This window comes from Hirundo rustica, chromosome 19, assembly GCF_015227805.2.
Source record: "Hirundo rustica isolate bHirRus1 chromosome 19, bHirRus1.pri.v3, whole genome shotgun sequence".
In the NCBI taxonomy this organism is placed as follows: Eukaryota; Metazoa; Chordata; class Aves; order Passeriformes; family Hirundinidae; genus Hirundo; species Hirundo rustica.
This window is the reverse complement of record NC_053468.1, coordinates 6,101,432-6,128,205: the sequence shown is the minus strand read 5'-3', so window position 1 is coordinate 6,128,205 and position 26,774 is coordinate 6,101,432. Positions and strand designations below refer to the sequence as shown.

The window sequence follows — 26,774 nt, the reverse complement described above, 5'->3', positions numbered from 1 at the left end:
ACACCAGGGTCACACCGCTGGAGACACCGCCGCCGTGACCACCTGCTACCAGCAGGGGCATGGGCGACGGCACCAATGCCACCAGCAGGGCCACGAACAGAGACTCCAGGGATGCCACCACTGCCAACAACAGGCCACCAGCGACGGCAGCAGGGCTGCCACCAACGGAACCACCAGCAGCAGCAGGGCCATCAGAAGTGGCACCAGCAGGGACACCAAGCAATGGCAGCAGTGCCACCAGGAGAGCCCCCACCGGTGCTTTCATCAGGCCGCCAGCAGAGCCGCCAGTGATGCCACCAGAAATGGCACCAGCGGGAGCCTAAGAGATGTCACCAGTGTAACTGTCACCAGCAGCAGTGCCACCGGCAGAGCTCTGGGCAGCGCCCGTCCCCATCCCCAACAGACAGACGGACAGGGCTGCAGGGTACCAAGTGCCTTTATTGCCACCGCCCGCCCCCGCGGCCTTCACCGCCTCTCTCACGTCTGCAGCTGCAGCAGGGCCGGGGCCGGGGGCTCCGGGGGCTGCGCCCGGCGATGACAACGCTCCAGCTCCCCCAGCACCGCGAAGAGCCGGCTCAGCCCCTCGGGCAGGGGAGCGTCTGCGGGAGAGGGGAGGGACAGTGAGACCCCACAGCTCCCTGGGGACATCTCCCAACCAGAACATCCCCAGTAGGATCCCCCAAACCCCCCACCCCAACCCTACCTTCACCCCGGGGGCCATTCCGGCCGTCCTCCGGCTCCAGCAGCTCCCAGTATTTTTCCCTGGGAAGAGGAGGAAGAGAGGGACAGGCCCTTAGCCAGAGGAGAAGGGGCTGCAGGGGAGGTGCAGGGGGGGAGGGTCCCCAAGGCAGGGACTCACCTGAGTGTCCCCCGGAGGCCCTGGAGGTGGTGGAAGAGGCGCTGAGCTTCCACCGTGGGGTCCAGGGGGTCACTCCAGTCCTGCAAGGTGACGCCGTGCCGCGTCCGGTCGCATCCCAACCCTGCGGGGACAGCAGGGTCACCAACCGGGGGGACCTCCCCCAGCACCCCCGGGGGGCTCCGGGGCCACCTCCCCGTACCTGTCCTGTCCCGCTGGTGGCAGCAGCTCCACTTGTCCCCGCGGAAGACGCCGGGGTGGTAGGAGCGGAGCACGCGGGGGTTGTTACCGCACGCCTTGCGCAGGGCCGACAGCCACTGGTTCAGCTCGTTGACACACTGCGGGATTGGGGACGGTCAGAGGGACCCCGGGCTGTGACACCCCGCCGGGCTGTGACCCCCCCCCGGGCTGTGATACCCCGCCGGGCTGTGACACCCCCCGGGCTGTGACCCCTCCTGGGCTGGGTGTCCCCGCTGTCCCCACCGCACCTTGCACTGCAGGTAGGCTGTCTCCTGCTGCCCGCCCCTGGTCATGTAGACCACCTGCATGACGTGGGAGCTGCCGAAGCTCTTCTCCTCCACCTTCTCGGCCGCCAGGATGTCGCCCAGGGCGATGGCACCGATACGCTGATGGAGGGGACACACGCACACTCACACACAGAGGGGGTCAGTGCCACCCCGCTGCCACCCCCGCGCCCCTCCAGCACACCCATACCTCTGCACTGGGGCTCTTGCCGAAGCTCAGGGACTCCCCGGTGAGGCAGAAATGGAGTTTCTTGCCGGCGGCGGCAGCGAGCAGAGGCCCCTTGCCCCGTGTCTTGTGCACCAGCAGCAGCCCCTCCTTCACCGCGGCCGGGGGGGGCCCCAGCGGCCGCCCCTCGCCCTCCTCCTCGCCCTTGTCCTCCTCCGTGCGCACCAGGCGGGTGATGAAGTCCCTCATGCGGGCGGTGCCCTGCTGCAGGGCGGGCAGCAGCGGGGACAGCCACGTCTCCTTGGCGCGCCCGGCCGCCGGCTCCATGTTCCCCACCAGCTGGATGGCCTGGGGACCCCGAGGGCGGCAGCGTCACCCCCAGGAGACCCGAGAACCAGCCAGGCGCCCCCCAAAGCCCCGGGCCGGTGTCCCCTGTCGCACCTTGGCCAGCAGCAGCAGCGTGCGGCTGGTCCGAGCATCAGCGTGCGCGTCCCGCAGCTGGAACAGCTTGGGCGTCATCACGGCCGGGGAGAAGAAGCGCAGGCACAGGAAGCTGGTGACGGCCACAAATTTGGCGTGCTGTGACCACCGGGGGGGTGGGGGACACACGTCAGGGCCTCTCCCGACACGGGACAGCCCCACCGGCAGCGATGCAGCGCTCGTTGCCTCCCTGCCCAAGAGGGGACCCCGTTGCCCGCGGCTGGGAGAGCCCTGTCCCCTGGGGATGTCCCCGTTTGATGTCCCCACACCGTCCCCCGCCACAGCCCCACCTGGTGCTGCGGGAAGCGCTCCCCGACGCGCTGGAAGAGCTGGCGGAACGCGGCGCGGATGAGGGGCGGACACGCCGGGGCCGACCTGACGATGGCATCCAGGAGCTCGCCCAGGTAGGACTGGAGGTGCTGGCGGCCCTGCTCGATCACCTCGCCCTCCGTCTGCACCCGGTGCAGCCCCGAGCACCTGCGGGCACCGCCGCTGTCACCCCCCAGCGCTGGGGCCAGCCCTGCCCCGCCACCCCACGGGCCCCTTACCCGACGTCTCTGATCTCCACCTTGCCCGGGTCCAGCTCCACGTATTTCTTCTCCTCGAACACGCGGGCGATGGTGGGCCCCAGGACAAAGTGCAGGTATGGCATCCCCATCACCTGCCCAGGGACCACACCGGGGACAGTGATGGGCCACAGATTTGGCACCCGACACCGCCAGGGTCACCCAAGGGATTTTCTCCAGCCTCCCAACCCCCAGGGGAGGCACAGGCGCACCAGCCCCTCCCAGTTCTTCCCCTGGGAACAGCCCCGGGCAGGGATGGGAGGAGCGGGTTTGGGGTGGGGTGTGGCACCTTGAGGAATGACTCCATGGACTTCGAGGCCAGAGAGTTGCTCCGGAACAGAGTGTTGGGCTCACCTGCAAAACAGGAGAGGGTTCATGGCCTGGAGGACGGCCATAGGTCGTCCCTGGGCAATGCAAGCATGGGGGTCACTCCCAGAGGCTGTGCCCTGCCGCCCTGGCCATTTCCTAACCTCAAACCACCTGCTCCTCCACCAGCCTCAGCCCACGAATTGCTGGGATGAACCCAACAGATTTCACAGTGTGATGGCTGAGCCTCAACCATCACTCCCAAAAAAATCCCCACAAAAGGCCCTGGAGGTTTTGCAGCCCCAGGAGATGATGAGGCAGCCTCCAGCTCCGCTCCCCACTCCAGCCTTACAGGGCTTGGCCAGCTCCAGCTCGAAGAGCAGGTCCAGGAACTCCTTGACCAGCCCCTGGCCCAGGAAGAGTTTGACCAAGCTGATGGCGACCTCCTGCCGGCACTCGGCCGTGGTGGCTTCGTCCAGGAGGGTGACCAGGTGCACTTGGCCATCCTGGAGGGAAGAGGCACCAGAACGTGACAGCCCGAGGCAGGCAGACCCCACAGAGCTGGGAAAGGTGGCTGCCCCAGCAGGGCCGGGCATGGACCCCTCACCTGGCGCCCCGACTTCACCTCCTGGCACAGGAGCTGCACCAGGGGCTGGTAGCAGTCGGGGGGAAGCACTGTCTCGTCCCGAAGCTTCACCTGCAGCTGCAGCGAGCCCAGGCTGCCCCGGCGCCTGCAGGAGCACGGAGTGGGTGGATGGAAGGATGGATGGGTGGATGGATGGATACTTCACCCAGCAGGAGGTGGCCTGACACCCCAGTCTACCGCTCCAAAATGATGATGCTTCCCAGGAAAACCCCAATTTGTGATACCCCTGAGGGCACTGTGACCCTCGCAGCACCCTGTGCCAAAACTCACTCATCCTCTGTCGGCTTGGACTTGTCCGGCCACAGCCTGAACCACCCCTCCTCCTGCCCGGCCGCTTCCAGCCCCTGGACGCTGAACACCACCTGGGAGGGGAAGGCAGGAGAGGGCTGGGAGTGCAGCTGGGCAGGAGCCGGCAGCGCTGAGAGGGTTTGGGGCTCACCTTGCCCAGGAAGTCGTTCCTGCCGACCAGGTCCCAGTCCCACACCTCCACGCAGAGCTTCTCCCCGGCAGGCTCAGCCAGCTCAAACTCGAAGGTCTCATTCCAGCGCGGGTAACAGGATTTCTTGACCACCTGCAAAGGCAACAGCTTTGTCCCTCCTTGCTGGGTGGGTGTATCCCTCAGGGGCAGCAAGCTGGCAATGCTGGGGGACAGGGGTGGCTCCGGGCTTCCCCGTGGGTTGGTTCCCCCTGCACCCTTGGCAGGTTGGGGATGGCTGAAGCCGCACTCACGGTGCTCTCTTGTGTCTTCCCATTGTAGCGCAGGCGGACAAAGGGGTCGGAGGCGCCATTCCGGTCCTTCCTGGCCAAATCCCTGCCAAGAAGAGGGGGAATTCACCGCCAACCTCCCCCCAAAAAATCTCAAGCTATATGTCCCAAACACCTGCAGATGAGGCAGACCCTGCCCCAGCACCCTCTGGGTGATGAGGAGGATGCTCTGCACCCAAAGGACCGGATGCACCGGGGAAACTGAGTCATGGAGCAGCTCGGGCTCACCCCCGTGTCCCAGCTGCACGCACAGCCCCTGTCACCCTCGTGTCCCCTCTCACCTGGCCTCCAGCACGGAGCAGCGCAGCCGCCGGCTGCCCTGGCTGCCCAGGACCTCCACCCGCAGGTGGATCTCCCCCTGCACCTCCTCATCAGGGTCCACCTCGCTGAGGCTCATCCAGCCGCTGTATCCTGTGGGAAAAGGGGGGATCCCCACCAAGGGGTTATTGGGGAGCCCCTCAGGAGCAGCTTGTCCAAGGGGTGGGAGATGGGTCCCTCCTGGGACCCCCCAGCCACTCTTTCCCCTACCCTTGGGGTGCTCTGCCAGCATGTCCCGGGTGATGCAGACCTTCCCAATAATGTCATCACGGCTGGAAAACAAAAGTGGGCAGCAGGACACGGCATGGGATTGGTGCCCAGGTAGGACAGCCCTCACTTCAGGGGTGGATCCTGGACTGGGGCCACCACAGTGTGTCTGTCCCCATGGAGCACATCAGCCACCCTCTGCTGCCAGCTGGACGATATCCTTGGGAGATAACTCCACCCATCCGTGTCCCAAAGCCCAGGGCAGCGTGGCCAGGTGTGGTGGGTTCTCCCCAGGCGGAGCTGCCAGCGCACCTGAGCGCATCCTCGTCCATGACGTAGATGGAGATGCTGTGGAAACCGGGCTGGAGCTGCACCTCGTATTCCTCCCCCCAGAACGGGGACAGCGTCTTCCACACTGTGGCAGTCCTGTGGGGAAGTGGCACTGGTGACAGGGGGGACAGGGCTCCCTCTCTGGGGTACTCCCCCACCCTGGGGCCTTCCCAGCTTTTGGGGACACATGGCTGTGGGCAGCACCCAGAGTTTGGAAGCCTCAGCTGGGGCAGGGATGTGTCTGTCCCTGTCCCTGTCCTGTCTTGTGGCTCTGGGCTGGCAAGACACAGGGGTGGGGAACAGGGGAAGGGGGCCATGAGCTGTTAGACACTTCTCTATCTGCAGGAGCACCCTAGCCCAAAGTAGGGAATAATAACAAATGATAAATAATAATAAATAATGATCTTAACAGCAAGCATAACAATACCGTGCCTGCAGCAGATGGAGACTCCTGCCAGGAGCAAGGTTTGGGGCACCAGCAGTTTCAGGGACCAGCCAGGGACTTGGGCCACTCACCTGATGATGGCCTCATCATCGATCTTCACGATGCAGTACGGGTCACTGCTGCCCGTGCTAGAAGGACAAGGGACAGCTCTGTCAGTGCCACCAGCCACAGCCTGGCCACCACAGGGCTCCCATGGCCATGGGTGACCCAAGCCCTGCAGAACCTTTGTGGAGACAAAGCCCTGAGGGTGAGGCTGGGGTTTGACAGAGGCTGCCAAAGGCTTCCAGGATGGGACTTGGCCACAGCTGCCAGCACAGGGTGACCCCTGCTTGGCTTCCAGACCGGGACCGCTCCTCCCTGACCGTGTCCGGCCGCTGCGTCCCGCTGGCTGCCAGAAGTGGCTTTTCCTCTTCCACACAGGAAGGCAAGGAGCAAACAGAACCCACCCTGTCCCCAAAACAGCTCCGGGCATCTGCAGCCCAATTTCACACACCGGGAGTGAGGCCGCAGCAGCCTCCTCCAGCCTCAGAGTGTGCCCGGACCCCCAACGCTCCCACAGGGATGGGGACACCCCCAGGGACACCCCCAGGGATGCAGAGGCTGCGAAGGGCAGCCACCGCCGTGCTTTGACCGCGCTTCCTCCCTGGGGACATCCCGAGCCACCCCTGCCAAAAAATAATCACGGTTTTACAGCTTAGTGCCCTGGCTCATCAGAAACAGGGTCAGGGGTGGGGACTGTGGCCAGGGACAGAGGAGCCAGGACCTGGGGGCTGGCCAAGGTCATGGAAAGGTGGTGGCTCTCATCCCACTGGCACGGAGCAGCTGGGAGCACGGATAACGCGTTAACACCAACCCCAGGGGCACCATCAGCCAGCCACGAGTGTCCTGGAGAAAGGGAGGGGGCACAGGTGGGGGCCTGGGGACCCCAGGCATTGAGTGATTTCCACATCCCAAATCCAGGGAGGCTGAGAGGCAGCTGCTGGGGGGATGGAAAGGGTTTGGGGGACAACTGAAAGAGTTTGGGGGAGCCCAAAGGGGTCGGAGGGGACTGAAAGGGTTTGGGGTGGGGGCCTGAAGGGGGTTTTGGGGGATTCAAAAGAGGTTGGAAGGGTTTTAAGGAGGACTGAAAGAGGTTTTGAGGGAATCAAATGGGGTTGGAGGGGACTGAAAGCGTTCGGGGGGCTCCCTGCCCCGCTAAACACGGCCGCAGGGATGTCTCCGGGCCGTGCATCCCGGGTACCACAACAACATCCCCGTTTCCAGGCACTTCCATCCCGGTGGCCCCGCGGGGCTGGGAGCGCAGCAGGTTGCCGAGAGCTGCTCTCCGCCTCCCGCTCCCATTCCATCCCAGGCGCCCTCCGGAGAGGATTTTTAAGGAGAGCCGCGGGTGAAGTGCCATTAAGCGGAGCGCATTGCTGACATTTCCTGCCTTGTGCAAACCCATCGGGGATGCCGGGAGCGGGCAGGCGGAAAGGGAACAGCTGCCCGCTCCAGCTGCGCCCGGCAACGCGGAGCTGCCGCGGCCGGCAGCGCCAAACCCTTGTCCCCGGCGCGGGGACATCCAGCACGGCGTTTTCCAGGGATTCAAAGGCAGGACGGGCAGAATCCACCCCGGGCGGCCGAGGGAGGTGCCCGAGCTGCCGCAGCCTCGGGGTGAGGAGAAATCCCCGCTCCAAAGGCGGCGTCCCTTGTCCCGGGATGTCGCCGAGGGATTTGTGGCGCCGGCTCGGGCACCCACCCTGGCACGCTGAGTGCGCGGGGAAGGAGCTGGAAAGGGGAAGAAGGGGTTTAGAAAGAGGAAATGAGCCCAGGCAGGACTGGGGGAAGCGGGGAGGAACCCGCAGCCGCCCCTCAGGCAGCAAAGGAGCCGCGGAGGGATGGAATTAAAGATTAACCGGTGTAGGCAGCAGTGCTGCTGTGCCCCGGGGGGTGGTGGGAAAATGAATGAAGATTTAAATTTTAAAAAATGGAGCTAAATAAGAAAGAAAGGATGGAATGGTAATTTGGAGGAAAATGGGATAATTTAAAAAAAAAAAAAAAAAGAAGAAAAATAGAATTTAAAAAAGAAAAGAAAATAGAAAAAAATAGAAAGATAAAGAAGAAAAATAGAAAGAAAAATAAAAGAAAAATAAGAGAAAAATAAGAGAAAAATAAGAGAAAAATAAGAGAAAAATAAGAGAAAAATAAGAGAATAAAATAAATCATGGAATATTAAATGAAGAAATTAAAAAGGTAAAAAAAAAATTAAATAAAAAGTTAAGAAATGAAAATGCTGAAATAAACCTAGAATAGATTAGAGTGAATTAAAGATTAAAAATTATTGGCGTTATTTGTTATCCTAGCGTCAAAGCGATCCAACAAAATAAATAAATAATAAAGCAGAAAGCCAAATAAAAGAAATTAAATGTCGCATTAAAAAAATCAATACTAAATCGAGTAAAAAAAAAAAAATCTAAAAAAATCAGCCAGACCCTTCCCTTTGCTTTCCTGGGATAAAGATGAGGGGAAGATTTGGCAGCCTCAGCTGGGGGTGGGGGGGCTCCCGTCACTCCCTTTGCCAAACCCTGAGGGATCTGGGGGTTCCCCGCGGGGATTTGGGGTTGCTCCATCGCCCCCGGCTGTTGCCAGCAGGGTCTGAGCCGCCCGTGCAGCGGGGACACCCCGCAGAGGGAATTCCCCGGAGGAGAGCAGCGATCCCAAAAGCCGTGCCAGGCCCGGGAACCGGATCCCCCGGGGCGCTGCGCGGCGGGGAAGGGGCCGGGGCCAGGCACGGCCAAGGTCGCGCTCGGGTTTCCCTCCCCGCTGTCCCAGCCCAGCGCCACGTCCCAAAGCCACCGGTCCGGAGAGCTCCGCTCCAGGCGCTGTGGCACGGAGGCTTTTGCGGCTTTCCCAAAATCCAGAGCCTCCCGAAGCCCAGAGCCTGCCTGCGCTGGGTCAAGCTCCGGCGGGGAGCTGTGCCAAGGGATTTAAAAATCAGGCCCTGACACACGGGATTTAAAAAAAGAGAAGGAGGAAAAAAAAAAAAAAAAAAAGTCATGTTTCTTTCCTTGTTTATCCTCTTTTTCCATGACGGCTGCAGGGATTTTTGCTGGTTTTCCGGCTGCCGAGCGCTCCTCAGCAGCTTCCCGCTGCCTTGGTGGCGGCTGGGGGCACCCCGGTGCTGTCCCCACATCCCGCCCCACAAGGATGAGAGCGAGCGGGGGAACACCGGGATTCTCTGGGAGGGGAATCCCGGCCCAAGGGCTGCCCCCAGGACTCAGCCAGGTGGGATGGAGCCGGGGCTGGGAACGGAGCGAGGACTGGGGACACGGCATCGGGGCAGCCCCTGCTCCTTTGGGACGGATGTACCGGGTCCTGCTGCACGTCCGGGGGTCCCGGCGAGGGTCCCTCTGTGGTGGGCACAGCCCTGCCCCGTGCCAGCACAGGGGGAGCCCCCAAAGCGGGAGCGCAGCTTGGGGTACCCAAAACACTGCCGGGGGCATCCCACAGCACGGGGAGAAACCTCAACCCCATCCCGAGGGGTGTCCCCAAATCGGGGGGCTGGGAAATCACGGCATCCCTGAGGGAGCCCCCAAAGCGCTACGAACCGCTGGGGGCAGAAAAAAATGTCCTGAAGGGACCCCCCCAGAGCAAGGGGGATTCCAAAGCCACCCTACAGGGAACCCCCAAAGTAGATGCACCGCTGGGGGGGCACCCCAAATCTACCCTGAAGGGAACCCCCAATGTAAACACACTGCTGGGGGGGGGAGGGGAGATCCTAAAGCCATCCTGGGGGGGAATCCTCACTGCAGGGCGACTCCAAAGCCATCCTGGAGGGAACACTCCAAGGGGTGATACCCCAAAAGGGGATCCTAAAACCACCTGGGGGTGAGCCCCTAAATCACATGCACTGCTGGGGGGCCCCAAAACCATTCCGGGCAAGCCCCCAAAGCAGGGAGGGCGCTCTAAGGCCACCCAGAGGGTGGTGTCCCCATCAGGGACCTGTTGGGGGGACACCCCGCAGCGCTCCTGGGAAAGCGGCGAATCCCTCCGGGATGCCCCCGCCCCAAACCTCTCCCGGCCGCCGCGGGGGCACTCACATGTCCTTGGCGGGCAGGTTCCTGCCCTCCACGATGCGGATGGAGAGTGCGCTGCGCCGGGCCATGGCGGGCGGGCAGCGGAGCGGAGCGGAGCGGAGCGGAGCGGAGCCGAGCGGAGCCAAACGGCGCCGAGCGCGGCCTCGAACCCGCGGCCCCGAGCACAGCGCCCATGTGCGGGCCGGCAACGGCGGCAGCCAATCAGCGTTCGGGGGCGGGGAAAAGGGCGTGGCCTAGGGCACATCCGCGGCGCCCATTGGGTGAGCACATCGGCTGTGTGCCAGGGGGCGTGGCCTGCGCGGGGTGGGCGGGGCGGGGCTCCCCGCTATGCCGGGGTCCCGCTGAATCCCCTCATGTGTCCCCCCTGTGTCCCCTCCCGTGTCCCCCCGCTGTGTCCCCATTGTGTCCCCCCACTGTGTCCCCCCCGCGTCCCCATTGTGTCCCCCCGCTCTGTCCCCCGCTGTGTCCCTCCTGTGTCCCCCCTCTGTGTCTCCTCGCTTTGTCCCCTCGCTGTGTCCCCTCTGTCCCCTCGTTGCCCCTCAGCCCCAGCCTGCCCAGCCCGGCGCCCCCCTGGATTGGACCGAACCCACACCGGGGACCCCTCCCCATCCCCCCAGCCTGGGGGGCTGCAGCATGGGCCGCGCTGCTCTGCACCCCAAACCTCCACCGTTTTATTGACTTTTAACCGGGTTTTTTGTTTTTGTTTGTTTGTTTGTTTGTTTGTTTTTAAAGTGCTGCACCCCCCGGCTGCAGCACGGCCGGGGACAGGTGGCATTTCTGGGTGCTTGGTGCCCTAAACACCAGCGGAGGGACGGGGATCTCCCCCCACCGTGGCCAGACCCACCTGTGCTCCAGGTCTCGGCCGGCACCCAAAGCTGGGGCTCAGGGCTGTGCCGGCCGAGATGGTCCTTGGCATTTTCACCGCGGGGACACTGCGGGGACACGCTGGGAACACGCTGGGAACACGCTGGGAACACGCTGGGAACACGCTGGGAACATGCTGGGAACACGCTGCTCTGCTCCTACAGCGCTGCCCCTCTGCCTCCCCCGCAGAGGGGGACAGCAAGGGGACAAGGTGCGGGCCCCGCCGCCATCCCACGAGCCATGTGCCAGCTCCAGCCCCACAGGCCGGGGCCGCATGTCCCAGCCCCAGCAGCGCACTCGTGGCAGGTGACACCCCCACCCCACCCGCAGCCCTCGAAGCCCTTTGCGGGTGAAGCGGTTTTATTTCGGGGCACGGCGTGTAGGGCGGAGAGGACCCGCGTTTGCCGGACGGATCCATCCCTCCGCTGCTCCCACGCTGATCTCGGCAGGAGTTAATCGCTGGATTTGCTTGATTTCCCTTGGCCGGGCTCCACGGAGGCGGCTCCGGCGGGGGGGGGGCAGGTTGCTAGCACCCCTCCCGTAAGGGCGCTGTGACCGCCCTGGGGTGACAGCGTGATGCTGCCCTTGGCGTGGCGCCTGCGGGGGAAAAACGGGGCTTTTGAAACTCGAATGTGACGTACCTAGGCACACACACACCTGCCCTGGCTCCACCCACTACGGGATCGTCTCCAGCACCAGCGGGGTCTCATCGTGCCCGGGCTGCAGGATCAGGGCACCCACAGCCCTGAGATCAGAGACCCACGCCCCGCTGTAGGATCAGGAATGATGGATCCGGTCTCTTCCAGTCGCTGGTACAGATCAGCTTCCTCTCCCTGCTCCAGCCCACTCCTCAGGATCAGCCCCCCATCCCCCAGATCGGGATCAGGGACACTCCCCGGTGCAGGATCAGCCCCCACACCCCTCAGATCTGGATCAAGGACCAACATCCCAGTGCAGGATCAGTCCCCACATCCCCCGGATCGGGATCAGGGACACTCCCCGGTGCAGGATCAGACACCCCGGGGTGCTGGCCCCCTCTTGGGGTCTCATGGCTCTCGGAGGAACCCGAGCTGCACCCAGGGCAAGATCGGGTCATCTCGGGGCGTGGGAGCCCATCCCCCAGGCTTGGCCCAGGAGAGAGCATTGTAGGATAAAAGGGGTTGGAGAAACACCCCCAGCACCCCCACTCAGCATCAGGGCTGGGGGAGTCAGGCTCCCCTCGCTGCCCTGCACCCAGGGGACCTTCCCCCATCTGAAGTGGGCACAGGTGGCAAGGATGGCCAAGCTGGGTGTGACAACGTGTCCCGCTCCAAAGCCCCCCCGTCCCGCCTGCCGCCGTCTCTCCCACCCAGCGCTGGGGCTCAGAGCGGGGCTTCGGGGGACCCTGGGGCGCTGCTGCAGTCACAAACAGGAGGCGCAGGCCGGGCACAAAGCATGCGGAAAAGCCTTTAATGTCCCGCTCCATCGCCCCCGCCCCGGCTGGCGGCTCCGGCCGCGTCCCCAGGGCGGCGGGCTGGTGGCACCCGCAGGGATGGGGCGCTGCGGGAGACGGGGGGGCGCGGGGCAGGGCCGGGGGGCGGCGGGGGCTCAGAGCCGGGCGGCCGGCTGGTCGTAGACGTGGTGGGTGTTGTACCGCCGCACCGTCACCGACTCCGGCTTGCTGAAGGTGCCGCTGCCACCGCAGGAGTCCGAGCTGGGGAGGGAAGGCGGGGTGAGGGATGAGCGTGGCGACAGAGGGATGGCGGCGTCACCCTCTGAGGCCGGCCCTGCGTGCCCAGCGCCCCGGGCGGGACTCGGTGGTGGCACTCACCCGCAGAAGAAGAGCATGGCCACCAGTCCGGCCAGGAGGATGGCCAAGAGGATGGAGAGGATGGTGGTGATGGCGATCATGTCGGCGCTGTGCCCGCTGCCCGCCGTGGAGATGGTGCTGGGGGGCTTGGCTGGGGAGAGAGCAGGAGGAGAGGGGGCGGGATGCAGGGATACACACCCCGGAGTGGCTCAAGGGGGTCCGGATGGGGGACGGCGCGTTCGTGTGTGCCAACAAAGCGTGCCATCACACGGCGCCACCGTACAGGAGTGACACCCGCGGCAGAGCCCTGCCTCAGTTTCCCCAGCTGCTCACAGGAGCCCTCACCCCAAAGCACTGTTGCCCACCATTCAGACTCCTGGGACCATCCCACACACCCAGGACCGCCCCGTAGCCCCCCTGGACGGCTGTGGGCTGGGTGAGGGGGCAAGACGGGCCAGCTACCTGTCCTCAGCGTGATCGGCAGCGACCAGGCTGTCTCAGCCACGGGCACAGAGCCCTCCAGGGCGAGGAACTTCACCCTAGGACGGGAAGGGAGGTTGGCCACGGTCCCGTGAGCTGCTGCCGGCAGCCCTGGAGGTGCCCACGAGCAGGCTCACCGGTACGGCCCGGGGTCGCGCAGGGGGCCGTTGCAGGTGGGTCTGGTCACATCCTGGGCGCAGCTCGTCTCGCTGCCGACGCGCAGCACCGCCACCTCCTTGTCGAGTTTGGGGCAGGGGTAGCTGCCCAGGGTGGCATTGAGGGTCATGTAGGCGCTGACGCGGTCAGGGAAGTCCTGGAATGCAGTCTCTGAAGAGCCCGGGCTCTCGGTGTTGTTGAAGCTAGATGCAGCTGCAGGGATGGGGATGGGGGTGAGGATGGATTTGGGGGGGCGGGGGGTACAGGGACCCCTGCATGTACCCTGCCCCGGGCTGCTCCCACCTACCCCGGTCCAGGGCCACCACCAGCCAGATGACGGCGTTGCCGTAGTCTTGGAAGACGCAGCGGGGCTGGTCCACCACGAAGGTGGAGCCGGTTGTCACCCCCTCCAGCGGGGGCTCCTTGGTCAGGGCTGGCCTGTATCGCAGCTGGACTGCGGTGAGAAACCAAGGGGGTGAAGGGGGTGCATCGCCCCTGCAGCCCCAGAACGGAGGCTCTGACCTCCGGGGACAGGGACAGGAGGCAGCCGAACCCTGGGATCCCAGCAGTGGGGCCTCCGCTCCCCTCCCACCCCCCAGTCTGGGCTCAGACATGTTTCATTAAGAGACAAAGACACTCCGTGCTCCCCGCTGCGGGGGAACATCCGTGCAGGACTCCCAGAGGACCAGGGTAGGTGACACCAGGGACACTTGGGGTGGCATCCAGAATGGCGGTGGCATCAGCTGCCCTACGCCTCCAGGTTCAGGGGGTCCTGGTGCACTCCAGCGGGGACCTCCAGAGAAACCCACACGGTGCCAGTCAACCAATACCAGTGACAGCAGGGTCTAGAGGTGACAGCAGGGACTAGAGGTGACACCCAGAGCAGGATCCAGGATAGGGGGGCATCAGCTGCCCTGCACCTCCAGGCTCAGCAGGGTCCTGGTGCCACTGCACGGGGGATCCCCACAGTTCCAAGGGGAGCCCCGAGCCCATCCCCGTGGCGTGGCTGGACTCACCTATGCCGTGGGCCGCGGGCAGCAGCAGGAGGAGCAGCGGGAGCATGGTGCTGACGCCTGGGTGCCGAGGGCGGGAGTGCGGGTGCTGAGGCTCGGCGTCCCCGTGGGACCCGCCTGTGGTCACCATCCGCCCACATTCCTGCAGCGGCCGCAGCCCCGTGGCAAACAGGTTGGGCTCGTTTCCCCGGGAGCGTTTGTTTTGTTTGAGCGCCCGGCGGCGAGGCGTGCTGAGAACCGCTGCCTTTGCGGCGTGGGTGGGTGACGGCTGCACCCTGGCAGCAGGCAGAAGGGGACGTCCCGTGGTGATGCGCCCCACAGACCCCACCGGTGCCAGCAAGTGCCCCCCACGCCCACCCCAAGTGCCACCAAGCCAGGGCCCCACGTGGTTTTTGAGGTCTCCCATCTTCACAATCCCAAAGACCAGGAGAAGAGAGTTGCAGATGTAAAATCAGATTTTACTTGGCAGGACAGTTCACGTCTAGTGGGAGGTGTCCCTGCCCGTGGCAGGGGGGTTGGAACGAGGTGGTCTTGATGGTTCCTTCCAGCCCAAACTGTTCCACGGTTCTCTGACACGGAGCAGGGGGTCGGGGGTCAGAGCGGCACAGCCCTGGGGGGCTGCACCGGCAGCCGGGGTGCAGGGGCTGGGGCAGGGCCGGGGGGATGTGGTGGGTCCGGTAGGATCTGCGGATGAAGGCGTCGGTCCCCAAATCCCGGTGGCACAGGGAGCCCCACACCTTGGCACTGCAGGGAGACAGAAGCAGAGGCATCAAGTGGGGTCTGTGGGGCTCTGCACCAGCCACCCCCAAGGGGCCTCTTTTCCTGCAAACTACGGCAAACCCCCAACTTTAGGCTTTTTCAATGTTAAAAAGATCTCCGTTTCTTTGCTGATGCCGAGTTGGGGTGTTCTCCTGAGGCCCCTGCGGACACTGCCCCCCCCAGCAGCCCCCCGTACCCCAGGGCTCCGAGCACGGCGGTGGCCAGCACGGCCCCCAGGCTGGCCAGGATGGAGGCGATCACCACCACGGCGGTGCCACGGCGAGCGGGCGCGGCGTCGATGGCGCTCGGGCTGACGGCTGGAAGGAGGAGGGACGAGGGATGGGGGAGAACACGGAGGGCTCAGGGGCGCTGTGAGGGATGGGGGGAGCGGGGATCACTTCTCCCCGCAGGTTTTGGGGTGATGGCACAGGGCTGACGCTGTGCCACGTGCCAGGCAGGCGCAGGGGACCCGCGAGGAGGGGGGTGGCAGTGCCACGATTACCTCTGCGCAGGAGGATGGGCTCGGACCACCGCGTCTCGGCTTTGGGGCCGCTGCAGCCCATCAGCAGGAACTTCACCCTGCCATGGGCACGGGGGTGACAGCGGGGCGATGAACGAGTCACCCCAGAAGGGGTTTGGGGCTTCTGGCCTTACCTGTAGGGTCCCGGCGAGGGCAGGGGCCCATTGCAGGGGTCCTGTCTGCCCTGGTCCCTGCACGCCGTGTCGCTCCCGACCCGCAGGACGGGCCAGCTCGGTGCCGAGCACGAATACTCGGCCGCCGCCGTCTCCAGCGTCATGTAGGAGCGAGCGGTGGGCAGCTGCTTGTACGGGGGCACGTCAGCCCGGGACGGGGGGTTTCTGAAGGTGGCTGATGCTGCACGGCACAGATGGGGTGGGGTGAGGGACCCCCGTGTCCCCTGCCGCAGGGGGGACGCGCTGGAGCAGCGAGGGCTCACCGTTGGCAAAGGCCACCGCCAGCCAGACGGCGTCGGAGGCATCGGCGTGGCCGTCGAAGACGCCCCGGGGCCTCTCCAGTGCGAAGGTGGTGGCGGTGACCTTGCCCAGCAGGGCCGTGGGGGGCACCTGGGGCACGTAGGGCAGCCGGGCTGGGGGAGTGGGCAGTGAGCGAGGGGACCCCCCTGTTCCGCACCGCCCAGCAAGGGCCTGACCCCAGCCCGCACCCGCACCGGGGTTGGCACGGGGAGCGGTCATGAGGGGGACAGCGCTGGTGCGGGGACCCCCAGGCCACGCCCAGCCCCAAAAACCCTTCCCTGGCACAAACGCCTCGCGGCCCCTCCAGGTCCGGTCCCCCTCTGCCCTGTCCCCCAGGGAGTCACCCAGGTCCGCGGCTGTGCCCATCCCAGCCAGCGCCAGCAGCACCCAGGGCAGCTCCATGGCGTCGTCCCGGTGGTGCTGGAAGTGCTGTCCTGCTCAGCTCAGCCCGTGCCACTGCCGAGGGGACGGGCTGCCCCCGGTGCCCCCGCAGCAGGGACCGCCTGTCCTGGAGCCGGACCCTCCCAGCCCCGCATTCCTGCACCGGCTCTGCCGGCCCGGCCAGACCCCGCGGGCAGAGGGGACTGACGAGCATCCCGAGCCACCCGCCGGTCCCAAACCCGCTGGGAACCGTCCTGCAGGACCCCCGGGGCGTCTGCGAGGAGTCGGGGCACAAGACAGTCATGTGAAAGGGGAAACTGAGGCAGAGGAGGCACTGGGACGGTGTTCCGGGGTGGGTTGGCAGGACCCGCTGTCTTTTGTCGGCGCCAGCCAGACGAATCGTCCTGGACCCCGCTCGCCCCACCAAGACCCAACTCCCTGCGGATGCCTTGTGCCCACCAGAGCCAGGGCTGAGCCCGTGCCCGGCTGGTTCGCGTGCAGCCGGCCCTGCCCCGCGGGCAGGGAAGCGCTGCGGAGCATCACACCCCGGCTAAGGCGAACCCCAGCGTTCAGCTTAGCGGTCCCACCCAGCGCTAAAAGCGCGGAAGCGTTTCCAGCTCCGGGGCCGCCCCACGCTGACATTTCCCCATCTCTCGTGCCCCTTCCGATCCCTTGGGATGGGGAGAGAGACGGGAGCGGGAGCGGCTCGGGAGCCCCTGAGGGCCGCTCCCCCCGCAGAGGGGCTGGAGCTCCTTCTCCCGTGTTTGCCAAGGGGAGCGGCTGCCCGCTCCCGCGTGGGAGGAGATTTCCCCCCCTTCCCAAGGGGCCGGGACCGCGCCTTCAGATTAACTGGAAATGGGGCATTCAAAGATTACACCGTCCAGCTGCGGAGGGGAAAAACAGGCGCAGCTGCAGCCTCCGTCCCTCCTCCCCTTCTCCCCACCTCATCCCCCGCTCCTATCCAGCAACACCCGCTCCGGGGACCCCCGCAGTTTCCCCAGAGCCCTCCCTGGTGCTCCCCGGCCGGCGAGGTGCCAGCAGCAAGGTGAGGGGCAGGGTGGGTGACGCAGGGGGGTGACGCAGGGGGACAGTGAGTCACAGTTTCAGCTGCCGGTACCCAGCATAGCTGCGGGGTCAAGGCTGGGCTAATAATAACCTCCCTGTGGCAGATGAGCCATCACCGCAGGGGTTGGCAGAGACACCCCCCTCTCCTCCTCTCCCTGGGGCTCCAGCTGGGGATGGGGGACACAAGGCTTTTGGTCAAATGTGCCTGGTCAAAAGCATTTGTTTGGGGCTCTGTCCCCTCCTGGCACCATGGTTATGCTTTCACCTCACCTCCCAAAGCAGCTCCCTGTCCCACCGTGCCTGGGCACCTGGCTCTGCTGCTTTTCACCCCTTGGATGCCCCTGCCACAGGAGCTAGGCCTCCTCGGGCCCAGCACAGAGAGGGAAGGATTTTAGGAGATGCCTCATGTCCCAAACCAGAGTAGTCAGGGATAAGCTGCTGAGCTTGGCTGGCTCACCACGGCCCAATGCCCCTGCCCTGGACCAGCCCAGATGCAGGGAGGCTCCAGCTGATTCACACCCAGCAGCAGCTGCAGGAGGCGCCCTGGGCCAGGCTCAGCAGGAAATTCTAGCTCTGTACAAGGGCTGAGTGAACCCTGCTTCAATTTTTGCTTCAATTCACTGCTGGGATAACATGATCCAGGGCTCCAAAGCTGAGGTTTCAACAAAAGACCTCTCCCTTTTGCAACCAGGGTGAGAGAGGAGCAGACAGAGCCCATTTGTGTAGAGTTTAGCAACACAGACACGTCACTGCAGCTCCCAGGGAGCTGCCATTCCTGCAGCATGCCCAGATTTCACTGGATGCCTGAGGGGCTTCCCCTTAGACGGTGCAGGCACAAGATGGACACTGGAGAAAGCTCTACCCCAGAATAGCTCAGAAAAACCTTTAATTTTTATATTGGCATGACAGGAAGCAAAGTGCCCCTGGTGTGCTGGTCCCAGGAGGAGGCCAAGGTAGTGCTGCCAGAATGCCCAGCCACGTCCAAGAGTTCCCAGGCAGGAGGTGAAATGGCAGATGGCAAAGGGATGGAGTGGATGGATTTAATGTGCAGCTGGGTCTGATGGCTGCAGGGAGAGGAAGAGCCAGAAACAGCTCTTCAAAAGATAATCAGTGCCCAGGTGACAAAAAATAGCTCTTCAAAATACATCAGCTTCCAGGTGAGAAGCAGCCTGGGGACAATGTCCAGCCAGGCCCCTGGGACTGGGGCAATATCCCATCTGCAAGGTGCCAGCACCCAGAGCAGGAACAGGCTCCCAGCCAGAGCATCGCTGCTGGCAGCTGGGCCGGGCACCACTGCTGCTCGAGGAAGGTGACTGTCACCAGCTGGTGGCACCAGCATCCCTGCAGCCGCAGCACAAAGCACAGCAGCTCCTCCCTGCACAGGCTTCACTGAATTGCTGCCATTTCACCGGAGAGAAGGGGAGAGAGGGATGGGCTCTGCCTCTCAGCTTTGGCACGAGAGGAGTGGGGCTGGCAGCTCAGAGCCAAGAGCGGGGGGCTGCAACTTCCCACAGGTTGGACACTGGTAAGTCACCTCTGCTGGCACCATGGCCACAGACCACCACTGGCCAAGGCCCTGACAGGCTGGAACCGTGACCCCTGTGACAGTGTCCTGCCTCCACTGAGCTGGGCTTTCCCTCCTCCCTCCTGGCTGGATTGAGGGTCCGTGGCTCCGTGGAGCAGGCTGGTTCCCCAGAGAGAGGCACCCCAAGCCCCGAGGCAGCAGGAAGGCAAAGCAGGGTCTTGCTGTGAGAATGAAGAGTTTATTGGGACCGAGCAGAGATACATGGCAGGAGGGAGGCAAGAGGTGCCTCGGACAGGGAGCTGATGTGTCCCAAAAGGAGGACCTTGTTTGACTTCCAGGTGGTCTGCCAGAAGCAAGGCACTCTCCTCTCCCATCCTGTCCCCAGGCATTACCAAAGGAAGGTCCGGCCTTCCCCAGGGGATCTGCCACCTCAGTCCCATCCCAGCTGCTCCTGGCTGCAGCCACCAATCCCACCCAGAGACACAAGCACGGCTTCTACAAAAATATCCTTCCCACCCCCCCAAAAAAGTGTGAAGAGCGGGCAGGGCTCCCACGGATCTGTTATTGCTCAGTGTGACGGGCGGTCAGACACGGGAACTTAAGGCATCAGGAGTAAGTGCACTAGGTGGCCCCCGAGGCTCTCACTGGCCCAGGCAGTCCTCGGTGACACCCTGGGCAGCCAGCTCTGCCAGCACATTGTCCAGGTAGTTGGGGTCAGGGTAGCCATGGCCACTCAGGTTTGAGTCCATCTCGGTTTTGTGGTGGATCTCGTTCCACACCACCGTGTTGCTCTCGCCGGTGGTGTTGGAGGTGCCCACTGTGAAAATGAGGCGTCTCCTCCAGGCCACCTTCAGGAGCTCCAGGACCTAGAGGGGGAAAGGAAAAACAAAGCTAGGAGCGGCAGGCAGGAGACTTGTGCCACGAATGCAGCTTGGCAGGAGCTTGACAACTTAAGAAGGGTGATGTTTTCAGGGTGTGACACTTCACCTTTCTGCCCTTCTCATTGTCTGGTAGGTAACAATAGCGAGGAAAGCCTCTGGCTGTGTATGGCATCCCAGGGTTGGGGTGCTCCGGGCCCTGCAAGAGACAGATTTGTCATGGACATATTCATCTTCATATGAATTGGACAATCCATCAGCAGCAGCATCTGACACAGGCCCATCCCAAACCAGCTCTTCCATGTAGGGGCAGCAAGGTATTGTGGGTGAGTACAAGGTGTCAGACTCATTCTTATGGGACACGTGAGTATTACAGATCCTCCAAAAGCAGTCTCATGCTGAGATACAAAGCCAGATCTAAAATCTACTGAAATTCTGGTGAGAGACAGCCCCAAACCACAGCTGTTTCCACGTGGTCTGGTATGCCCTTAAAAAGGCCACACAGCTCAGACCTTTCAAAGTTCACTCCCTCAGCTGAAACAGTTGTGGGCTGTGAAACCAGACCATGGGATGTTTCCCACGTTGTAATCATGGGCAGTCTCCTCCCTGCTTCGGGCACACATCAGACTTTACTGCAGGTGAACAGCTGGAGCTGCTCAGGAAAGGATCTCTGATGGAGGAGACCCTCACATGCTGAAGAACAGCCAGAGCAGCTCCTGGCTCCAGGCACCACAGGCTGCTCAGCAAAGGATCCCAGGAATGGATCCCAGGACTTTTCTGGGAGTCTCTCCCAGCTTTTGTGCTGTCTGCCAGCAAGCTGGGCACTCACCTGGATGCCCCTGCTGATGTGATACACAATCCGGATTGTCCCACAGTCCTTGTGCCCTGGGAGGGACTGGGGGAAAGTGGAGATCTCCATCTTCCCCTTGGGCTGGGTCCCGGTTTTCTCTCCGTAGATGGTTTTACAGGAGGGACACTGCAAGCTGCCATCCTGCCAGGGGAGAGAAGCCACATTAGAGCTGCCCAGCCCCCTGCACACAGGGCCTGGTGAGGGTGGGCCAGCTCAGTACCTTGTTCCCGTTGGAGTACATGGCCAGCATGCAGAGCATGTGGAAGGAGTGCTGGCAGTTCCTCAGGCGACCGACCGCCTCTGGCCTGATGGTGCTGGACTGGCACGAGTCGCTGTAGCCCGAGGGGGAGGACAGCTTCTCCATGCAGATCATGCAGTCCTAGAGGAGAAACCACCACGAGGTGTGAGCACAGGCTGGTCCTGAGGACTGACACACCGAGGAAGCCATCAAGAAAATGCTTCAGGAAGATTTGCCTTCAGCTTTAATTGAGATTTAAGGACACAGAGACAGGTTTCCTTATCTGGCTGGTATCGCCCCATTCCACTTCCTGCCTTGTCCAGGAGGTGGAGAGCTGTCATCAGTCAGAGAGAAGAGTATGGTTACATCCTGCTTCTCTGCAAAGGAGCTCCAGCGCAGGGTTTGATCTCTAGTTTTGATCTCTCAGCACTGAGACCAAAACCAAACTCCTTCCTCCAAAGGAAATGGAGAGGCACTGCCTGGATGAGATATTCAACCTACACTGTGCCTTCACCACAGCCCTCTGATAAGGACAAGTCACCTGTTGTCACACGTGAATTTCAGGCAGTGCTGAGGACTCTCCACCTCCTGTCAACAGTGCCACTGCAAGCAGCACCATGGAAGGATGGTCCTTGGGCACTGCTGTGGTTTCCTTGGCACCCCAGTGAACCGGGCAAGCTGGAGTTGCTTCACTGTCCTCTTACCTCATCAGCAGGAGCGCCCTTCAGCTCTTCCAGGTACTTCTTCACCACTGATTCTGGCTCTGTTGGTGTGGCTGCACAAGGAGAGATGAGACAGAGAAGTCAGGCACTGTGTGGTGTGATGGGCACATGCGGGGCAAGCTAGAGAGAAGGGAGACAAGCAGGTCACTGGCCAGGATGCCAAGGAGAAAGGTCAGGGTTAGAGGGGGAGAAGAGAACACTCCAACAGATCCCTACAAGCCCAGCAAAGACTTTGCTTTCAGCCATGGCTCCCACCAGGGCTATGAGCATCACAGCCTGTAGCTGGGGTGCTCCAGCTCTCCCCAGGCATGTCCCAGCCAGACTTCCTGCACACAACAGAAGGCAGCAGGGATCAAACTCAACAGCCTTGATGGGACAGAGGATCACACAGTCTGTGTTGTCAGAGGAGAAAAAAAGGCATTCCCACACCACCCCAGCTGGTGCCCAGCGAGGAAACCCAGCAACACTCTGAGCTTCAGGCCCCATACTGAACAGAGCACAATGAGCTGCACATCCTCAATGTGAAACAGTGGCCTTTGTCCTGAGCTTCCACACACTCCTACATGGCAACACACAGTGCAAGGCACCAAGGGTTTTATAAAATCAACCAGCTTCTAACATGAACCCTGTTTGCAATGTGACACAGTTATCTTTGCATCTTCCCAAATACAAACCCTGGTCCCATCCACCCTGGCACAGACACCTGAGCTGCCCACCAGCCTGGTCCCTGGAGGCATTATGGGATGAAACAACAAACACCACACAACACCAGGAGCAAATTACCACTGAGTGTGCACCCACTGTCACCTCAACTCCCAGCTCATCCTCCTGGAGCTGCCTTGCAAGGCTTGGCTTAAGCCAGGGAGAATTCCATGCCTCTGCAAGGCACCTGGCCCTGGGGGAGAGGAGAGGAGCTCCTTACCAGTCATCAGGCCTGCCACAGAAGCTGCCAGGCTTTTCCACCAGCCTGGGAAAGGAAACATTTGCACAAGTGATGTTACAACTCCACCTGGCAGGTGGCAGATGAGGGATCAGACACTTGGCTTGGGGGAACCTCATCCTTCCCTCCTGAATCCACTTCTGGGGGACATCAGGACAAAGCAGTGCTGTGACAAACAGGCTGGCCAAGGCACAGCTCTTCCTTCTCCAATCTCCATCCTGTCCAGGGGTATGCTTTAGCATGGAGAGTACTGCTGCTCCCAACTCCACACTCCCAGGAGGACACAGAGCACCAGCACGTGGATCAGACAGGGATCAGAGCTGCAGCTGTACCTGCTGACCTGTCTTCAGCTCTCCCCATCCACTCTGGGGCTTTCAGGGAAGACAGAGGGCTCACAAGCATTGGCTCTGTGGTTCAAAAAGCTGCACATCAAGAGACAGCCACTGGAGCTGTTATTCCAGTCCAAAGAGCCATGTCTGTCACAAGCAGGAAGGAGGGGGTGCTATTTTCCGGATAATCACTTCTCATGGAGAGACAAACATGAAGCAGAAGGGCAGGACTGCTCACATGCCACAGGTGGTGTTGAACAGGCAAAGGCCTGGATGGCACACATCCTCCACCAGGCAAAAGTCCCTCATTCCTTAGAACACCATGGAAGAGAGCAAGGCAGAGCACCAGCATCTTTTAGCTAAGACGACTGAGGAACTGAGGGCTGGACTCTGCTAAATGAAAACACAGTCATTAAGATGAGTTATTTTAAGAAGAGGATTTCTGGCCATCCTGAAAGCCATGAATTCTGGCAGCAGTAGCAGGAGGAAGGGATGGCTGAGCACACAGAGCAAGAAGAGGAGCACAGGAGGTGAAGGGACCTTCACTCCAAGGGCCAGTGCTGGGCAGGAGGGATGCCTGACATCTCAGGCAGAGCAGGGCTGTGAGGATCAATCTCTGGAGATCCCAAGCCAGATAAGTGGCAACAGGATTAAGCATTAAGCCTAAGAACAACACAAAGAAGCAGGTGTTTTCCTTTTCAGGGGCCAAAATCCCCTAGAAAAGCATTTCCAAGAACTGGCCCAAAAGCAGGAAATGGGGAGGAGCCTGGGCAAGCCTCAGGCTTCCACCTCTGAGGCCAGGGGCTCAGCAGTGCCAGAAGCTGCTTCAAGGCCTCATCACCAGATCTCACAGGGAATGTGGCTCCTTGTCCTGTCTTTTCCAAAAGAGATAAACAGGTCCAGGAATTCTCTGCTGGGACTTTGCTTGCATGCAGAGGATCCAGAGCTAGGAACGAGTCTTAAGGGAATGTGGTCAGTCTGAGCTGTCCCAGCTGCTGTGTTCTGTGATACCAGTATTCCAGACTGGCAAACACAGGGTGGCACTTTCCAAGCATGGCAGTTGGAATCTGCCTCTGGAGACCTTCATGGCTCTCCAGGAGATAGAGGCTTCAGCTTCTTCTGCTCCATGGTTTTTAGGAGAATGCTGAGAGCAGGACTAGCTACTATCCCCCTAAAGCCATCTGCTTCCATGATGATCACCATAATGTTCTCATCCCTGTGCTGCCTGACAGACAGACAGACCAAGTCCTTCTCCACACAACCTGCACTTTCCAGGTGGCTCTTTCTGAGGTGACCTTCTTGTCTCCTCTGGCTTTGGGCTGGAGGAAGCAAAGCCAAAAAGATGCACAGCCAAGGTGAAGACAGTGAGGGAAGGGAGCAGGGGAGGGTGTGTTACACCAGCAGCAACACCTGCCCAGCACTTGGCAGAAAGCCCCAGCTCACCTGCTCCCACCTGCACAGCAGATCTGAGCAGCTTTAGAGCAGTTCAGCTCATTCAGAGCGGTGGAGGATGCTTTGTCCACACAATCTCTCGTGACTTTTTTCCTCTGGAGCTGCTCCAAGGAACAAAGAGAACTCACCCAAGAACTGGCCGGGCTCATTCAAATGAAATCAATGAAAGGAGACAAAAATTCTAGTGCAGAGCGAGACGGGAAAGTCCTTGGGATTTTGGGCATTACACACTTCACCAGCTGGCATTAGGATAGAGCTGGGGGAAGCAAAGAGGCAGAAGGTGATGCAGCCCTCAGCTACCCTGAGGAAACCCATGCCTGATGGATTTGCACTGTGGCATCTCCAATCTGTCCCTGTCACTTTGCTGTGGCAATGCTCTAATGCATTTAGAGCCACCAACGCTGCCTGGAGAGAGAAAGGGCTGGGCAGCCCTGGCACTTCAGAAAAATCCATCCCCAGCTGCAAGGATTTCAAAGTCCAGTCCCAAAGAAGGGACTTTTGATGCTGAGAGCTCTTCTTCAGCAAGGGTAACAAAGCCCACATGGCCTTCCTCGGGCAGACCAGCACGTCTGGCTGGCCACGTCCCAGCAGCACAGGGGGAGGCAGGAGGCAGCCGGGACCACGGCACGAGCCACGTGTGCTCCAGCACGTGAAGCACTTCCTTACAGGGTTGTTTACTCCATGGAAGTGTTTGCCTCCAAATCTTTGTTCTAGCCATCCCCTGGGATCATCAAAGCCTGGTCAGTCCCCAGAGTTTTCTGGATTCAATAGTGGATTGAAAAATGGACTGGAAGAATCGACCGGTGGTTTGTCACCAGCTGGCCCAGTGCTGTACTATGGATTTATCCAGGATGCCAAAGAATGTTTACCATTCTTTCATTTACAAAGAGAAGAATATCAAATTGTTTTTAATGCTTCCCCTTCCTCCCTGTAGATAATAAGCTGCTAGCTGCAGCAAGGGCTTTCCATGGGCAACATTTAACAGATGTGTTTTGAATCCTTGCACAGCAACCAAATGCTTGCAGCAGTAACGTCTCCTTCTGTAGCCCAAAATAAGCCATATGGTTTCCAGCAGACTTTTTTTGATATACCCTCTGCAGGACAGACACCGGTTGTTCCTAATTATTGACATGCACAGTCACACAGCTCCCATCACCTCTGCTCCCTGGACTTGCAAAGGCTGTACCTATAGATTTTTTTCATATTCAGCATTTTATCAGGATAATCCAGTGACCACGCTGCTCCTTGTTTCCTTGTTTCTGCAGCTTGTTTCCTTCAGCAGATGTTTCCCCACGGGAACAGCAAGATCTCCCAACTCTGAGGGGCTCCCCAGTCCCACCCATCCCAAAGGCACTGGCACAGTCTGTTCATCCAGCTGCAGGTGGATGGCAAGGAAGGATGAGTGAGCTCCTCTCCTTCTTCACTGCAGCACCTGCAGTGCCTGCCCATCCCAGAGAGGAAACCTCCTCACCAGGTGGAAGGGGGTAGCAAGTGACACAGCAGACCCAACAGCTCCTGGAGGCTCTTGGAAGGCTAAGGAGCCCTGTGGCGGCCAGCTGCATGCACAAGCAGTGCTTGGAGAGAGCAGGACAAGCCCCTTGCCCTCCTGCCTCCTGGGCAGCAGTCAGGTCCCAGCCAGCGATGCTGGCGTGGCAGAGCAGCTGCAGCATCCCGAGGCAGCACCGATCCATGGGGATGGCAGAGACTGCCAGGCCCTGTGCCAGCAGGGAGAGCACAGAGACCACGGCTTCCCCAAGCCCTGCAGCACCCAGCCGTGCCAGAGACATCCCTGCCAGAGCAGCAACAACGCTAACGAGTCCTGACTAATTAGTGCCTCTGCTTAACACATGCCAGCTATTCACCCAGCCAGCTGCAATTCCGCCAGCGCTGCCTCATCCCGTGTGGGACCAGGGCTGGCAGCAGCAGGAGGGAGGGAGAAGGGCTCAGGAGGGGCACAGTGCACCCACCACCAGCTGGTTGTGGGCAGTGCAATGCTGGGTCTAGTCCTGGATGCAGAGCTCTTGCTTGAGCTCTCCATGACAGAAAATCCTAAAGGGATGTAGTAAAGAACACACAGTGCAGAAATTCAGGGCACAAAACGAGCCCATCTCTGTCTGTTGGCAGCATCAGGGTCTGTGAAGGGAAGAGAACAGTCTGGCCAAAAGTCAGGCTCGGTACCTGCACTGCAGAATAATGTCCCTGAGCCCTGAGGGGTGTTGTACAAACACAGCTTGTTTTTAGAAGGGACTGAGCACATTCTGCATCCCAGGAGTGAGGCACTACACAGGACTGGCATCCCAGCTTCCACCAACAGGAATCCCGCTTTTTAAAATAACAGGCAGGGGTTTAACAACCGAAACCACTGAAAGGTTCCCCTTCTCATGGGTCAGTGTGGGAAAGGGCTGATCTGCAAGTCTCCTTTGCAGCACATCCTGGGCAGGATGAGGACAGCTTGGACAACTCCTGCTGCGCTGGATGGGGGAAGGAGACGCTTGATGCCCATTTCCCATTCCATCCCTCCGGCTGGTGTTGCCTCTCTGCAGCTCCGAGGTGTCCCAGCCCCAGCAGGTGGCATTGCAGAGCTGGCAGGGAGGGGACAGCCTGCCCTGTGGCTGAGCCAGCGCTGAGGAACTGGAAGAAGCGATGCTGATGGGA

The 26,774-nt window shown here is 61.4% G+C and overlaps 4 protein-coding genes across 8 annotated transcripts in view; all 4 read right to left on the bottom strand.

The window, feature by feature from the left end:
• Nucleotides 1-450: 450 nt before the first annotated feature.
• LOC120761284 (ras GTPase-activating protein 4-like) lies at nucleotides 451-9,817 on the bottom strand. Of its 3 annotated transcripts, none has more exons than XM_040082381.2 (20): nucleotides 9,689-9,817; nucleotides 5,681-5,737; nucleotides 5,147-5,260; nucleotides 4,838-4,899; nucleotides 4,591-4,720; nucleotides 4,274-4,355; nucleotides 3,984-4,115; nucleotides 3,815-3,906; nucleotides 3,506-3,629; nucleotides 3,251-3,404; nucleotides 2,882-2,946; nucleotides 2,575-2,687; nucleotides 2,317-2,503; nucleotides 1,988-2,125; nucleotides 1,571-1,894; nucleotides 1,345-1,482; nucleotides 1,059-1,194; nucleotides 860-980; nucleotides 704-762; nucleotides 451-599 (listed from the first exon to the last, which is right to left on the bottom strand). In XM_040082381.2, the coding sequence occupies exons 1-20, from the start codon at nucleotides 9,751-9,753 to the stop codon at nucleotides 478-480; spliced, it is 2,415 nt and encodes an 804-aa protein (XP_039938315.1). In that variant the 5' UTR covers nucleotides 9,754-9,817; the 3' UTR covers nucleotides 451-477. The 3 variants fall into 3 exon arrangements, with proteins under 3 accessions (XP_039938315.1, XP_039938316.1, XP_039938317.1); XM_040082382.2 differs by having other exon boundaries at nucleotides 2,317-2,401; XM_040082383.2 differs by lacking the exon at nucleotides 1,345-1,482.
• A 2,319-nt stretch (nucleotides 9,818-12,136) lies between these two features.
• Nucleotides 12,137-14,036, bottom strand: LOC120761484 (uroplakin-3b-like protein 1). The gene is made up of 6 exons (XM_040082769.1): nucleotides 13,991-14,036; nucleotides 13,282-13,428; nucleotides 12,956-13,187; nucleotides 12,801-12,877; nucleotides 12,360-12,489; nucleotides 12,137-12,242 (listed from the first exon to the last, which is right to left on the bottom strand). The coding sequence occupies exons 1-6, from the start codon at nucleotides 14,034-14,036 to the stop codon at nucleotides 12,137-12,139; spliced, it is 738 nt and encodes a 245-aa protein (XP_039938703.1).
• A 409-nt stretch (nucleotides 14,037-14,445) lies between these two features.
• LOC120761517 (uroplakin-3b-like) lies at nucleotides 14,446-16,141 on the bottom strand. The gene is made up of 6 exons (XM_040082828.1): nucleotides 16,084-16,141; nucleotides 15,703-15,852; nucleotides 15,401-15,620; nucleotides 15,249-15,325; nucleotides 14,943-15,063; nucleotides 14,446-14,731 (listed from the first exon to the last, which is right to left on the bottom strand). Exons 1-6 carry the CDS (start codon nucleotides 16,139-16,141, stop codon nucleotides 14,446-14,448), a joined length of 912 nt encoding a protein of 303 aa, XP_039938762.1.
• A 2,787-nt stretch (nucleotides 16,142-18,928) lies between these two features.
• The window catches only part of DTX2 (deltex E3 ubiquitin ligase 2), a 34,682-nt gene continuing 26,836 nt past the window's right edge, over nucleotides 18,929-26,774 (bottom strand). For all 3 annotated transcript variants that reach the window (XM_040082342.1, XM_040082343.2, XM_040082344.2), the window contains 5 exons: nucleotides 21,381-21,451; nucleotides 20,659-20,817; nucleotides 20,418-20,579; nucleotides 19,698-19,787; nucleotides 18,929-19,576 (listed from right to left, as the gene is read on the bottom strand). In XM_040082342.1, coding sequence (XP_039938276.1) covers nucleotides 19,352-19,576; nucleotides 19,698-19,787; nucleotides 20,418-20,579; nucleotides 20,659-20,817; nucleotides 21,381-21,451 — 707 coding nt within the window. In that variant the 3' untranslated portion in view covers nucleotides 18,929-19,351. The remainder of the gene's footprint in view (nucleotides 19,577-19,697; nucleotides 19,788-20,417; nucleotides 20,580-20,658; nucleotides 20,818-21,380; nucleotides 21,452-26,774) is intronic.